This window comes from Asterias amurensis, chromosome 2, assembly GCF_032118995.1.
Source record: "Asterias amurensis chromosome 2, ASM3211899v1".
Classification (NCBI taxonomy): domain Eukaryota; kingdom Metazoa; phylum Echinodermata; class Asteroidea; order Forcipulatida; family Asteriidae; genus Asterias; species Asterias amurensis.
In genome coordinates this window covers 21,300,325-21,312,687 of record NC_092649.1, presented here as the reverse complement: position 1 = coordinate 21,312,687, position 12,363 = coordinate 21,300,325, and the positions used below count along the sequence as shown (strand labels likewise).

Sequence of the window (12,363 nt, the reverse complement as noted above, 5' to 3'; positions counted from 1 at the left end):
GATTTTCGGCATTTCTGCGGTGAACCGCAAGTGAAACTTTTCAACCTCGAACTATATTTGTTGATAATGAAGGCGGGGTCGAAATTGTTTGCATCAGCTTAGCATGGTTGCTCACCTCGATCCCACACCCACCTCACCACACAGATTGAATGACAGTGAGCGAGCAGGGCGCGCCAGGCAAAGTGAACACAGACAGTAAACAGACTCATTAGAGTAAGTTTCTTTTGTTGTTTTTAATATAAGTTGCTTGATAATCACTTGATAGTGTTCGTTTACTTGAGACTCGAAATATTGTATAGAAACAACCAAGATGAAGAACTTGAGTTGACTAAGCCGGGTGCAAACAGACACTTCACTCACAGTCCTTACTCTATGCTCACACTCACAGTCACACACGCTGATTTGATTAGCATTGCTTGGTGTATGCCCACTTCCGGGATTTCCGCATTGATCAAGTTCCATTGATTGTATTGTATTCTTGCTTCAGAGGCTTTTCGGTTTAGCACGAAGCTTGGACTTTGAGTTGTCTGGTTCACATCTTGTTTAGCAGTTCATAAAAAAATATTTCTACCAATCAAGCGGGCAAACTTGAAATAGGGGATAGATAGAGTTGTTGTGATCTGATGCTCTGATGCTGGTGATCGAGTGTGAGTGGTGGGCGGGTCTTTCTGGAATTCTGTGTATTGTTTGTTTGTTTGTTTGTTTGAGTGTCCATCTTCCCATCAAGAGGACTCTGCAAAATCCCACAAGTGGATATAAACACCAAGCTTCAACAACCAATCTCTCTCATACAAACGCTGTTTAATAAACGTCTATGAATATGATAATGAATTGCACAAATCAAGAAATTGTGATTCAGTAACTAGCAGCAATATTTATTCTAGTCATTGTGTAGTCAGCGGTTAACTGAGGGATTCGAATCCACAACCTTGTGATTGCAAGGCCTGCAGTCTAATCACTTGACCACGGTGACCACCAGTACTTCTTCAAACTTCAAAGAATAGAGTCTGGAGGGTCTAGGGTTTAGAAAAAAGAAACACAGAGATCTACTTTTGGGAACCTCTCAAAATCATAGTTGCGATAACGTAACCCTCCGCCCGACAACAAAACAGACACAATGGTTGCCGCTCATTCGGCGCAAAAGAACATTTTTTATTCTAACATTGTATTTTATAATACATTTGTAAAATACAACTCAAAAACATAACATAAAAATTCTAATTCCTAAAACATAATATTTGCTTTATGAAAACATTTTCTACAAGTTTTATATTCTCTTTCCCCAAAGCAAAAAAATCAAATTAACACCTATCATTTCATTTCTGATTAGTTTTATTTTAGATTGACAAAGAATAAGATGAGTACGGAGGTGAAGCTTGTGGATGAGGATGCCTTCAAGAAGAGTCTTCAAGATGTACGAGATGATAAAACAGAAACCAAATTAGTGATTGTTGGTCATGTCAACAATGAACCCAACACAATAGATGTCATATTCACAGGTATATAGAAGACAGATCTGAAGCTTCAATGAAACTTGGCGATTATTGCTAGATGCTTAAACCCTTGAGCCCCAGTACTATATATCCAATTGCCAAAATGAAGGATTGAAAAGCAGCTTGGGTTGGCAGGCCAATGCTCAAAAGAGTCAGGGGTCAGTTTCACAAAGAGTTAGGACTAGATATTAAAAACTTAAGGCTAGTCCTAAGTTAGGATGAGTTACTCGTCTTATACCAGGGGATAAGATTCGTCTTAACTCCGTTGTGAAGTCTACCTCTGGCATTCCAATCAAGGTATTAGCCAGGATTTGCGTAAAAAGTGTGTGAACAGTTTCTGAATATTTTAAAAACTGCCTGTTAAAATTATTCACTTGCATGTTGAACAAATGTATGTAAATGACAGATAAAACAGGGTGTCTAAATTTATAGTTTTTTTACAAATAAGGAAAGCCCTACATTTACTATTTTACAAGTTTAATGTACTAAATGGAAAAAGGGAAACAATTCTTTCATCTGCTAAAAAAGCCTAAACATGTTGACAACCAAAGTCTCTTTATTCTTCTCTTTCTCTTTGCATACCATGTATGTATAATGACAATAAAATAAAAACCAAAGATTTGTTTTGTTTGTTTGTCAGGTCCAGACATAAATGAGATAAATGAAGTTCTTGATGACAAACAAGTGATGTATGTTCTGGCGAGACTGAACACGACATTTGACCTCTCAACTACTGTGAAATTTGTGTATATTCATTGGTAAGTAAGTATTTAGAGGCTGGCTACAGAATGCTCAGAAATATATAGTTGTTACACTGTCCTGCTGGGCAGCACAGTGTAGTTTGCTGAGGGTGTAGGGGGAAATTGGTTAGTTCTGTGCGGGCCTGCCCACTGTGGCTATGGAAACCAGTCATCTCGCCCCCCCCCCCCACCTCAAAGTGGCCCCCTACAAAGTCGCCCCCTGCAAAGTCGCCCCCTAGCAAGCTCGCCCCCTCTAAGTACAAACTCACCCCCTAGCAAGCTTGCCCCTTCCGTGTACAAACTCGCCCCCTCACAATGTCGCCCCCTGACACAGTCGAACCCCGACAAAGTGGCCCCCCTAACAAAGTCCCCCCCCCACACAGTGGCCCTCTACAAATTTTTGTTTCAACTCTTTGACCACCAGTAGGTGCCATTCTGTGCTCGATACATATTTTGTTCATTATTTATTGCACTCTATTTAGGGTTGGAACCAATGTGCCGTTTTCAAAGAAAGGCCGTTTTGGAGTGGTACATGAATCTGTTAGGAAATATTTCCAGCCATGTCACTTAGAAATGGAGACAGACTCAACTACTGATATCACTGAAGAAGTCATTCGGCAAAAGGTAAAAATGGTTTTAACAATCAAAGTTAGTTAATAATAGTAATAATAATAATAATAATAATAAAAGTGGTTTTATATAGTGCTTATGTCCGTCACTCAGTGACGCTCAATGCTTCAACATAGAGTATTTTTCTGCACGGTATATGGGACTACGCTTGAATTATGAGAACCAAAACACATTTCACTGTACAAATCTTTATTTTTTTACAAGTGACAATAAAACATTAATAATAATGACCTTTCGACCATCGAGACAGGAGGATTTATGTTTTAATGAACTACCCCTTTTACATAGCACCATGTAATGGTTTACAAGGTGCTGTGGCGCAATAGGCTGACAATCAAACCAGGAACACCAGGGTGAATCTCTTCTCTTTAGGATAAGTGCACTGGGTACTTTTGGTGTTCTTTGCACAACACATGCTCCACCAACTGAGCTATTTAGCCCTATATTTGTCAGTCTCCCAATTTTGTCAATACCTTTGTTTTGTCAATACCCCAGGTGGTTAATAATACTTGTTAGATTGAATTTAAAGCCAGTAGACACTAGTGGTAATTACTCAAAATATTTATTATCATAAAACCTTTCTTGATTACAAGCAATGGTGAGAGGTTGATAGTATAAAACAAGTGAGAAACCACTCCCTCTGAAGTGACATAGTTTTCGAGAAAGAAGTAATTTTCCACAAATTTGATTTCATGGCCTCGGATTTAGAATTTGAGGTCTCCAAATCAAGCATCTGAAAGCACACAACATTGTGTGACAAGGGTGTTTTTTTCTTCCCTTATTATCCTGCAACTTCGATGACCGATTGAGCTCAAATTTTCACAGGTTTGTTGTTTTACGCATATTTTGAGATACACCAACTGTGAAGGCTAGTCTTTGATAATTACCAATAGTGTCCAGTGTTTTTTAAATAAATTTATTTTGTGATAGTTGGAAGACACAGCAGGAACAAGGTCGAAAGTGCGGGAGCGAAGTGAAGTAGAAGGTGTTCAAGAACGAGGCTTCACACAAACACAAACCAAGAAATCTGCCGCCGGTATTCCTGGAAAATCTAACTCGAGCACCAAAATGGCTGCAGTTAGTTCACAAGGTTCACCAGTAACAATCGACCCAGAAGTTGCAGAAATCATTAAAGATCTCAGGTAAGAGATATAAAATTTCATTTGCTTGTTTTCTAAATCTTAGACATGTTAGACCCTGTTTCGCTTGATCCAGAAAGTTGGAACTCAGAACTCTGAGTAAATAAGTTTTGACCTTTTCGCATATAAAAATTCCTGTTGAAAAGGGGGATCGCAGGCCTTGAACTTCCCTCTTAAAGGGGCATGGCAGTTTTCCTCTGGTAAGGGGCAAGCTGTGAGAAGAAAAGCTAGTTTTGTTTTGAAACTTTGCAAAGGGCACCACAGCAAAGGGACAAGGCACCGCTGCAATTGCTGTTGGGTTATTTTGAGGCTTTAGACTGGAGCCGGATCAAGCACTGGTGTAAGCGCGACACTGAATCTTGATCTGCGGTCTTTAAAAAAAATGACGGATCACAATCCACCTTTCTGGATCTAGTTTAAATGCAACGAATGTTCATAAGCCCGGTTCATACTTCCTGCAAATGCGAATGCGATACGAATGTTGACGTCACAAATTCGCAACAAATAGTTTGAAACGAATAATTCGCAGGGGTTGAGTTGTGCTCAGTTCTCTTGCGAATATCGCAGCGAAAACAGAGTTGTAACGTCACATTTTACATCAAGTGGCATTCGCAAAACAGGAAGTATGAACCAGGCTGTACTCTTAATCCATCACACCTAAATCCTTGATTTACGATCATCTTAATGCACCTGTCTGGCCTGGCACAATTCCACAAACCCACAGTGCTCCTTCACTTTTCTTTTTGTAACAGATCTGAAAGTTCTACAAATTGGGTACTTGCTGGTTATGAAGGAGGGAATCCCAAAGCACCGATCGTCACCGTTGGATCTGGAGATAATGGTCTTGATGAAATGAAAGGCTTCTTAGAAAGTGATAAGGTTCTCTATGGTTTACTGCGAGTCACTGATCTTGTTGATGATATCACTACCGTCAAATTCGTCTACATCACATGGTAAGAGTTTCACTTTTATTTAAAGGGACTGGACACCTTTGGTTATTTTGTCTTCTCACTTGGTGTATCTCAACGTATGCATAAAATAACAAACCCGCGAAAATTTGAACTCGATTGGTCGGCGAAGTTGCGAGCTACATGTAATATTGGAAGAAAAAACACCCTTGTTACACGAAGATGTGTGCTTTCAGATGCTTTATTTCCGGACCTCAAAATCTAATTCTGAGGTCTCGAAATCAAATTTGTGGGGAAGTACTCCTTTCTCGAACACTACGTCACTTCAAAGGGAGCCGTTTCTCACAATATTTTATACTATCAACAGCTCTCCATTGCTGGTAACAAGTAAGTTTATATGCTAACAATTATTTCGAGTAATTACCAATAATGTCCACTGCATGAAGCACATTCCTGTTCCTGATGCAAATTTTAACAACTGTAGTTTATTATTTCCTCCTATCTATTATGTCATGTGTCATATTTCTTTAATGACAAAGATTGTTCATGTTGTAATTACAGTGGAAACAAAATTGTATCATTTCATTTTATCTCTTCCTGAATGTGTCAGACACTGTATAAATATAACTACATGTATTATTACCACTATTATTATCAAAGGATATCCTGACAAACTGACAATTTGAAATGCATTCTTGTGATGGGAACAACAATTGTTATCTTACTTCATATGGGGTATGTTCAGACAGCGTACTAAGTTACTGAACTGGTTGAACTTTTACGAGCAGCGGGGGGTGGTCATTAAAAAAAAATTCCCTCGCGTTCAGACTTCACTGAGTTAAACCTGATCCGGTTGATCTGTGGTTGTAAGAGGTCAAAGCAAACGCGACCCCGTTACTCTAACATTCTGTTTGTTGTCCTGTTCATTGGTCACCGTGTGTTTACCTAATGATTACGGAGGTCAATGGGTCGTCTGTTGTGAGTTAAACCAGGTGTGGTCTTTTTTATTCTGTCCACACACAGTGTTAAAAGATAAACCGGAAGTGGTCTATGGATAAACCCCCTCCCTGGACGGTTTATCTTATGTGGGTTGAACTTGATTAGGTCTAAATTTAGAACCGTTCAGACACACAGAGTTGAACTCGATCGGGGTTGAACCATGAGTTAAACCGACTTTTAACCCAGGGTGGTTGGGCTAGTGTTGTGGTACATGTACCTTTCCTTGCCTTTAAACTCTAGGACCCAGAATTAATGGTTTACAGTGAGGACAGTTATTTTAGGATCTTTTTGTGATATCCCTGAAAGACTTTGAATGAATGTATGCAATGAAAGTAGTCCCGCTCAACTGTCCCATGATGCACAAGTGAATGCTGGGAGAAGGTGTTCAGTTAGTTCTCGTTTTGGTTTCATCCGGATGGCTTGTTGAATGCACCCATGTTGAGGAGAACACACATTCATTATAGTCTGTTTATGTGGTTGAAATGATTTTTAATGTCACCATATGGCCCTACTGGTTAAAGCCATTGGACTCTTTCGGTAAACAGTATTGTCCAGAGGCCCACACTTCGTGTATCACAACCTATATGTAAAATAACAAACCTATGAAAATTTAGGCTCAATCAGTCATCGGAGTCGGGAGAAAATAACGGGAAAACCCACCCTTGTTTCTGCACGTTTCGCTGTGTCATGACATGTGTTTTTAATGTTTTCTCAAAAAGTAAAGCATTTCATGGAATAATATTTCAAGAGAAGTCTTTCACCATTTTGTTTGTTGTTTGTAAATCTGTAAACTTTTTTTTTTCTGTTCCGAAAGTGTCCAATGGCTTTAAGAGCACCAGATTCAAGCTCTGGTGTTTCTGATCAGCAGAGTGTGGGTTCAAACCAGTATTTCTGGATAGATTGGCAGCGTATTGCGCCACAGCAGCTTGTAAACCATTACACTGTACATGGTGCCTAGGATTAGGTCTCATAAATCAAATGTAATGCCACATACATGTGTACCTTGCAGGATATACTGTATGGTATAGTGCACTGAGTCACTGAGAGACGGTTATGCACGCTATGTATAAGTAGCCACTAATATAGTTAATGTTATTATTGTTATTATTATTACAGGGTTGGTGATATGGTAAAACCGATGACCAAAGCCAAAGTTGCTACTCGTAAAGGTGACTGTGATCAGGTGTTCTTACCAGCTCATGTTACTGTCTATGCATCAGAAGCATCAGATCTTATAGAGTCAGAAATAATCAACAAGGTTAGTATGTTGAACCATTAGCAGCTTAAAGCCCGGTGCATACTTCCTATAAGTGATTGCGGTACGAAGTTTCGCAGGAGTTGAGCACTAGTCAAATGATGGGACATTCACAGGAAGTATGAGCCAGGCTTATTTTCATGTTCTGCATCTGTTTGGAACTCCAGTTTCCCATTATGGTTTGTTACTTCAACGTGGCATTATGTTTTTTGAATAATTTTAGTTGCTCAAATAAATCATCAATCACTCTTCCTGCCTTCACAAGAAAATTCAAACAAAAACTTCTTGATGCTTATTCGTAGGTTTGAAGTATATTGTTAACTTACTCACCATCATACATTAGCCTCTGTCGTGTATTCTGTTTGTCTAGTCTGTCTTGTGTTTTCTTTCTTCTGTATAGTATTTTATGTTGTTTGTCTGTCCATAGGTTAAGGCACAAAAGCCTCTGCTTCACCCTAACCTAATTGTTGTCCTACTTTAAAAGCTTCCTAATATATAACTATCTAAATCATTGTAAGCTTTCATAGCCTAAGATACTAAGTAATACTGTAAACTACTCATAATTTGAATATACATGTAGTTATCAAACTTTGTAAAATGTGTAAGTGTACATGTAGGGCAGCAATGAAATAAATGTGTGCAAATACAAATACAAATACAAATACTTGATTTTTAAAATGAAAAGTCGCAACCCCTTAGAGGTGATCCCTCTGTTGCCGCTTCTCATTTTGTATCGTAAACTTGGGTGTGATCCCTGGCTTAACAGTTGTGTAGCTTTCGTAGACTGAAACCCCAGAAGAAGTATTTTGACAAAACAGGGAGACCACCAACAGAGGGCTAGATGGCTCAGTTGATTGAGCACCAACACATTTATCAAGTCCCGCTCTAGTCAATTTGTTTTTGTTACAACAAAAAATAATGAGAATTTCTCTGTGAAGGGTTTGTTGCATATCTTTACAATTATTTTATTGTATCAAAAATAGAAGTTTTTGCCCACATTTATGACATTACTTGTACTGTACTGCATTTTTTAGAGGTTTGATTTGTAAAGTTCAAAGTGGGAACAAGTCACCTAAAGGAGATTTATGTTTGATTATTTTTTCAGGTGAAGTCTGCATCAGGAACCAAGTCTCACGTCATGTAAGATTTCTTCCAAGATACTCTTTTTACTTACATCTTACTTTCATATGTGTTTCTTTTTTATCTCTAATTGCATCAGTACCATTGAGTATTGTGATTATGTTAAATATAACAATTTCACATAACCATTGAAAGTTTAGTCCAGTTCATACTTCCTGCGAATTTGCAACAAATAATTTGCTACAGTTGAGCTGTGCTCCATCAGGAATGTGCATTCGCAGGAAGTATGAACCATGCTCTTGTTGACTTAACATTGTACATGTACATGTACATCTAACCTTTTTTTTAAATAAAATGTGGCTTTAAAGACACTGGACACTTTTGGTAATTGCCATAGACCAGTCTTCTCACTTGGTGTATCTCAACATATGCATAAAATAACCAACCTGTGAAAACTTGAACCCAATTGGTTGTCAAGATAAGTTGCAAGATAATAATGAAAGAAAAAGCACCCTTGTCAAGTTGTGTGCTTTCAGATGCTTGAATTCAAGACCTCAAAATCTAATTCTGAAATCTAATTTGAAATCAAATTCAAATATTTGAGCGAGAAATTATTTCCTTCTCAAAAACTACGCAACTTCAGAGGGAGCTGTTTCTCACAATGTTTTATACTATCAACAGCTCGTTTACCAAGTAAGTTTTTATGCTAATAACTATTTTGAGTCATTACCAATAGTGTCCACTGCCTTTAAAACAAATCACGTCCACATAATCTTTGTAGAACATTGTTAATGGGCATTTTGGAACCTCCACCCTTTAAGTTAAGTTTTGTATCGTGAGAAGTAGAATTTAAATCAGCAGTTTGTTTGCTGTGTCTTTGGTTTTATTTGTATGTTTGTGTGCTAGACCTATGCAGGCTTGAGGCTTCAGCGTCGTATTAGGGCGAGGTAGTTTTTGCTTAGTAAAGGGCACCGCTATGAGGGAATACAAATTGTGTGGGGACATTTCAAAGGGCACCAAGGCAATGACCAGTGCTTTGAAGACTGTGACAAACTCTAGTCATTTATGTATTTCGGAAGCGTAATCCTTTCAGAAGAGTAAAGCCTGGTTTACACTTCCTATGAATGCAATAAGAATTTTGACGTCACATCTCAGGTTTGGCAGTGAATATTTTGCAGGAGTTGAGAGAGCTCAACTCCTCCAAATGTTTCGTTGCGAATTTGCATTTACAGGAAGTATGAACCGGGCTTAAGGGTACCAAATAAAAACACCAATATTGTTAAATAAATGAAACACAACCATACTTGTTAATTGCATGGGTAGAACATATCAAACACAGACCAATAGTTAAATTGCTTGATTTTGAACCTATTTTATATGCCTTGCTTAAAAAAAATTACATTATTGTGCTATACGCACCAATTTTTTAAAACATACTAAAAATATATTGCCTGGGGTGGATTTCTCAAAGAGTTAAGACTAATCTTTTCACGAGTTAGAATGATTTACTTGTCCTAACTTATGGTTAGCCATAAGTTTTGAATGTCCTAACTTATGACTAGCCTTAAGTTTTAAAAATCTCTTAGGACTAGTCTTGGGTCAGGACCTAGTCCTAGCTCTTTGTGAAATCGACCCGTGATGTGTTAACCTTTAAACAGTACAGCCTTAAAGACCAGTTACCAGATAGTGCCCTACATGTGCTCCGACTTTATTCAAGATTGTAATGGGACCAAAAAAACTTTCTTCCATTGATAGTTTCTTTGGTAGGAAAATGTTAACTTTTTGTAGAATGTGAAAGGAGTCACTAGCTTGCGATTCTAAATATAACATGAGTAAACTTGAACAACTTTTCATTTCCTATTGAAGCAGTAGGCCTACAAGGAAAAGAAACCAAATGTCCACAGATTTGATTTTCCTTCCTTTAAAGGCACTGGACACTATTGTTAATTACACAAAATAGTTTTTAAAAAATTACTTGGTAACAAGCAATGGAGAGCTGTTGATACATGTTGTATAAAACATTGCGAGAAACGACTCCCTCTGAAGTAATGTAGTGTATGAGAAAGAAGTAATTTCTCACTCAAATATTAAAAGACTTCAGACATGGAGCCTTTTATTAGGCACCTGAAAGTACACAAATTTGTGCAGCAAGGTTTTTTTTTCTTCAGTATTCTCTTGCAACTGTGACGACCAATTGAGTTCAAATTTTCACAGGTTTATTATTTTATGCATATGTTGAGATACACCAAGTGAGAAGACTGGTCTTTGACAGTTACCAATAGTGTTCAGTGTCTTTAAACACGACAATGCTTCGCAAGACAAAATTGTATTGTTTAAGATTGAGTCATCAGTCAAGCTCTTCCAATATGACTCAATCTAACGGCTCAATCAACTCAATGTGTTAGACCATTTAGGTCATATTTTTTAGCTCTAATGTCATCTTTTGTACATTTTTGGAAGATTCTTTTTAACTCAATAGTTTTAACTGAGCGTATGATATTTATATTAACAATTAATGATAATAACTCGTAATATATTTGAGAGTGGAGGTATGTTTGCTATTATGGTAAATATAATTGTATTAAAAAAAAATAATTAAAGTTTTATATTGCATGTGGTTTACTAATTGATTAGGGGCCAATTTCATAGAGCTGCTTAACTATGAGAAGAGCTTGCTTATTTTACACATGGGACTGGCAAAAATTTCATGCCATTAACATTCAGACATTGCTTGTGACTAGTATTTAGCTGTTGTTTATTTAGCAAGTTTTTTTTTTAGCTCAAGCAAATTTTGTGTGTTACAGAATTGGTAAGAAACAAAAAACAAGAAGACCACCGATTTACATAAAACCTACATGGTCTAATGATGATGATAGTAGAAATAATCCCTTGAAATATTTCTGTCTGAAATGCCATATTTGATGAGAAACAAATAAACAAATTTCTCGTTTAGAGTTTATCGCTCAGTGAACGTTTTATTCATTTTTAGTTTTACATCAATGTCTTGCAAAATGTGTAATCGCTTTTCACCGTTCTCTCATGACCCAGATGGCTGATCGATCTCAAACTTCCACAGGTTTTCCAGTTTATGTATAATGATGGTGGATTCCAAAAAGTGCTTACACTGCCAGCAACTGTTTGGCTAGCAAAACCAATTCTGTAATGTTCCTTTAAAGCCATTGGACCCTTTCGGTACAGAAAAAAAAAAAAAAGTTCACAGATTTACAAATAATTTACAGGGTTTACAGAAGGTAATGGTGAAAGACTTCTCTTGAAATATTAGTCCATGAAATGCTTTACTTTTTGAGAAAACGGTAAAACAATATAAATTCTCGTTAACGAGAATTACGGATTTGTTATAAACACATGTCATGACACGGCGAAACGCGCGAAAACAGGAGTGGATTTTCTCGTTATTTTCTCCCGACTCCGATGTCCGATTGAGCCTAAATTTCCACAGGATTGTTATTTTATATATAAGTTGTGATACACGAAGTGTGGGACTTGGACAATACTGTTTACCGAAAGTGTATAATGGCTTTAAGCAGCTCTATGAAATTGGGCACAGGTACACATACTATCAATTTGTGTTGAAAATACATTCCCATTCCTCACATGGCCAAATCATACTTTTTATACTTATTATAAATCAATGAGAAAGAGCTGTGCTGTTGGAAAAGGCATTGCTTTTGTGAATCTTTGGCCTAAAGCCAGGTACATACTCACTGCAAATGCAAATGCGAAGCCAATGTTGACGTCACATGGCTGTTTTCGGTGCGAATGGTTTATAGGAGTTGAACACGTCCCAGCTCAACTCTTATGAATTATTCGTTTTGTGATGTCAAAATTTGTATGGCATTCCCAGGAAGTAGAAATTAAACTTAACCCTGTATGACAATGCATATCTGTTCTATTTTACTTTTTTAGTTTTCATTATTTATCTTTAAATGAAGACTTATCTTTTTTAAATGTTTTATTTCTTAGTTTCTTTCTTTTTATCTTTCACATTTACTACGCAGCATTAAGAACAATGCACAGAAATATGCAAGGAAACAATAAATCATGGAAAAAATTAATGACTAGTCTCAGAATAGTTTATTTGATAGAAATATAAAAACG

General features: G+C 37.2%; 1 protein-coding gene across 1 annotated transcript; it reads left to right on the top strand.

The window, feature by feature from the left end:
* The first annotated feature begins 139 nt into the window (after positions 1–139).
* Positions 140–12,322, top strand: LOC139954395 (uncharacterized). The gene is made up of 8 exons (XM_071954167.1): positions 140–213; positions 1,331–1,499; positions 2,134–2,251; positions 2,716–2,857; positions 3,794–4,005; positions 4,755–4,955; positions 7,026–7,167; positions 8,270–12,322. Exons 2-8 carry the CDS (start codon positions 1,358–1,360, stop codon positions 8,306–8,308), a joined length of 996 nt encoding a protein of 331 aa, XP_071810268.1. The 5' UTR covers positions 140–213; positions 1,331–1,357; the 3' UTR covers positions 8,309–12,322.
* The last annotated feature ends 41 nt before the right edge of the window (positions 12,323–12,363 follow it).

Excerpts from the sequence above, each read along its gene's own strand:
- LOC139954395 (XM_071954167.1), top strand. The coding sequence starts at position 1,358 with ATGAGTACGGAGGTGAAGCTTGTGGATGAGGATGCCTTCAAGAAGAGT. Across the intron at positions 2,252-2,715 it reads AAATTTGTGTATATTCATTG|GGTTGGAACCAATGTGCCGT; the intron begins GTAAGTAAGTAT and ends CACTCTATTTAG. Across the intron at positions 7,168-8,269 it reads AGTCAGAAATAATCAACAAG|GTGAAGTCTGCATCAGGAAC; the intron begins GTTAGTATGTTG and ends TTATTTTTTCAG.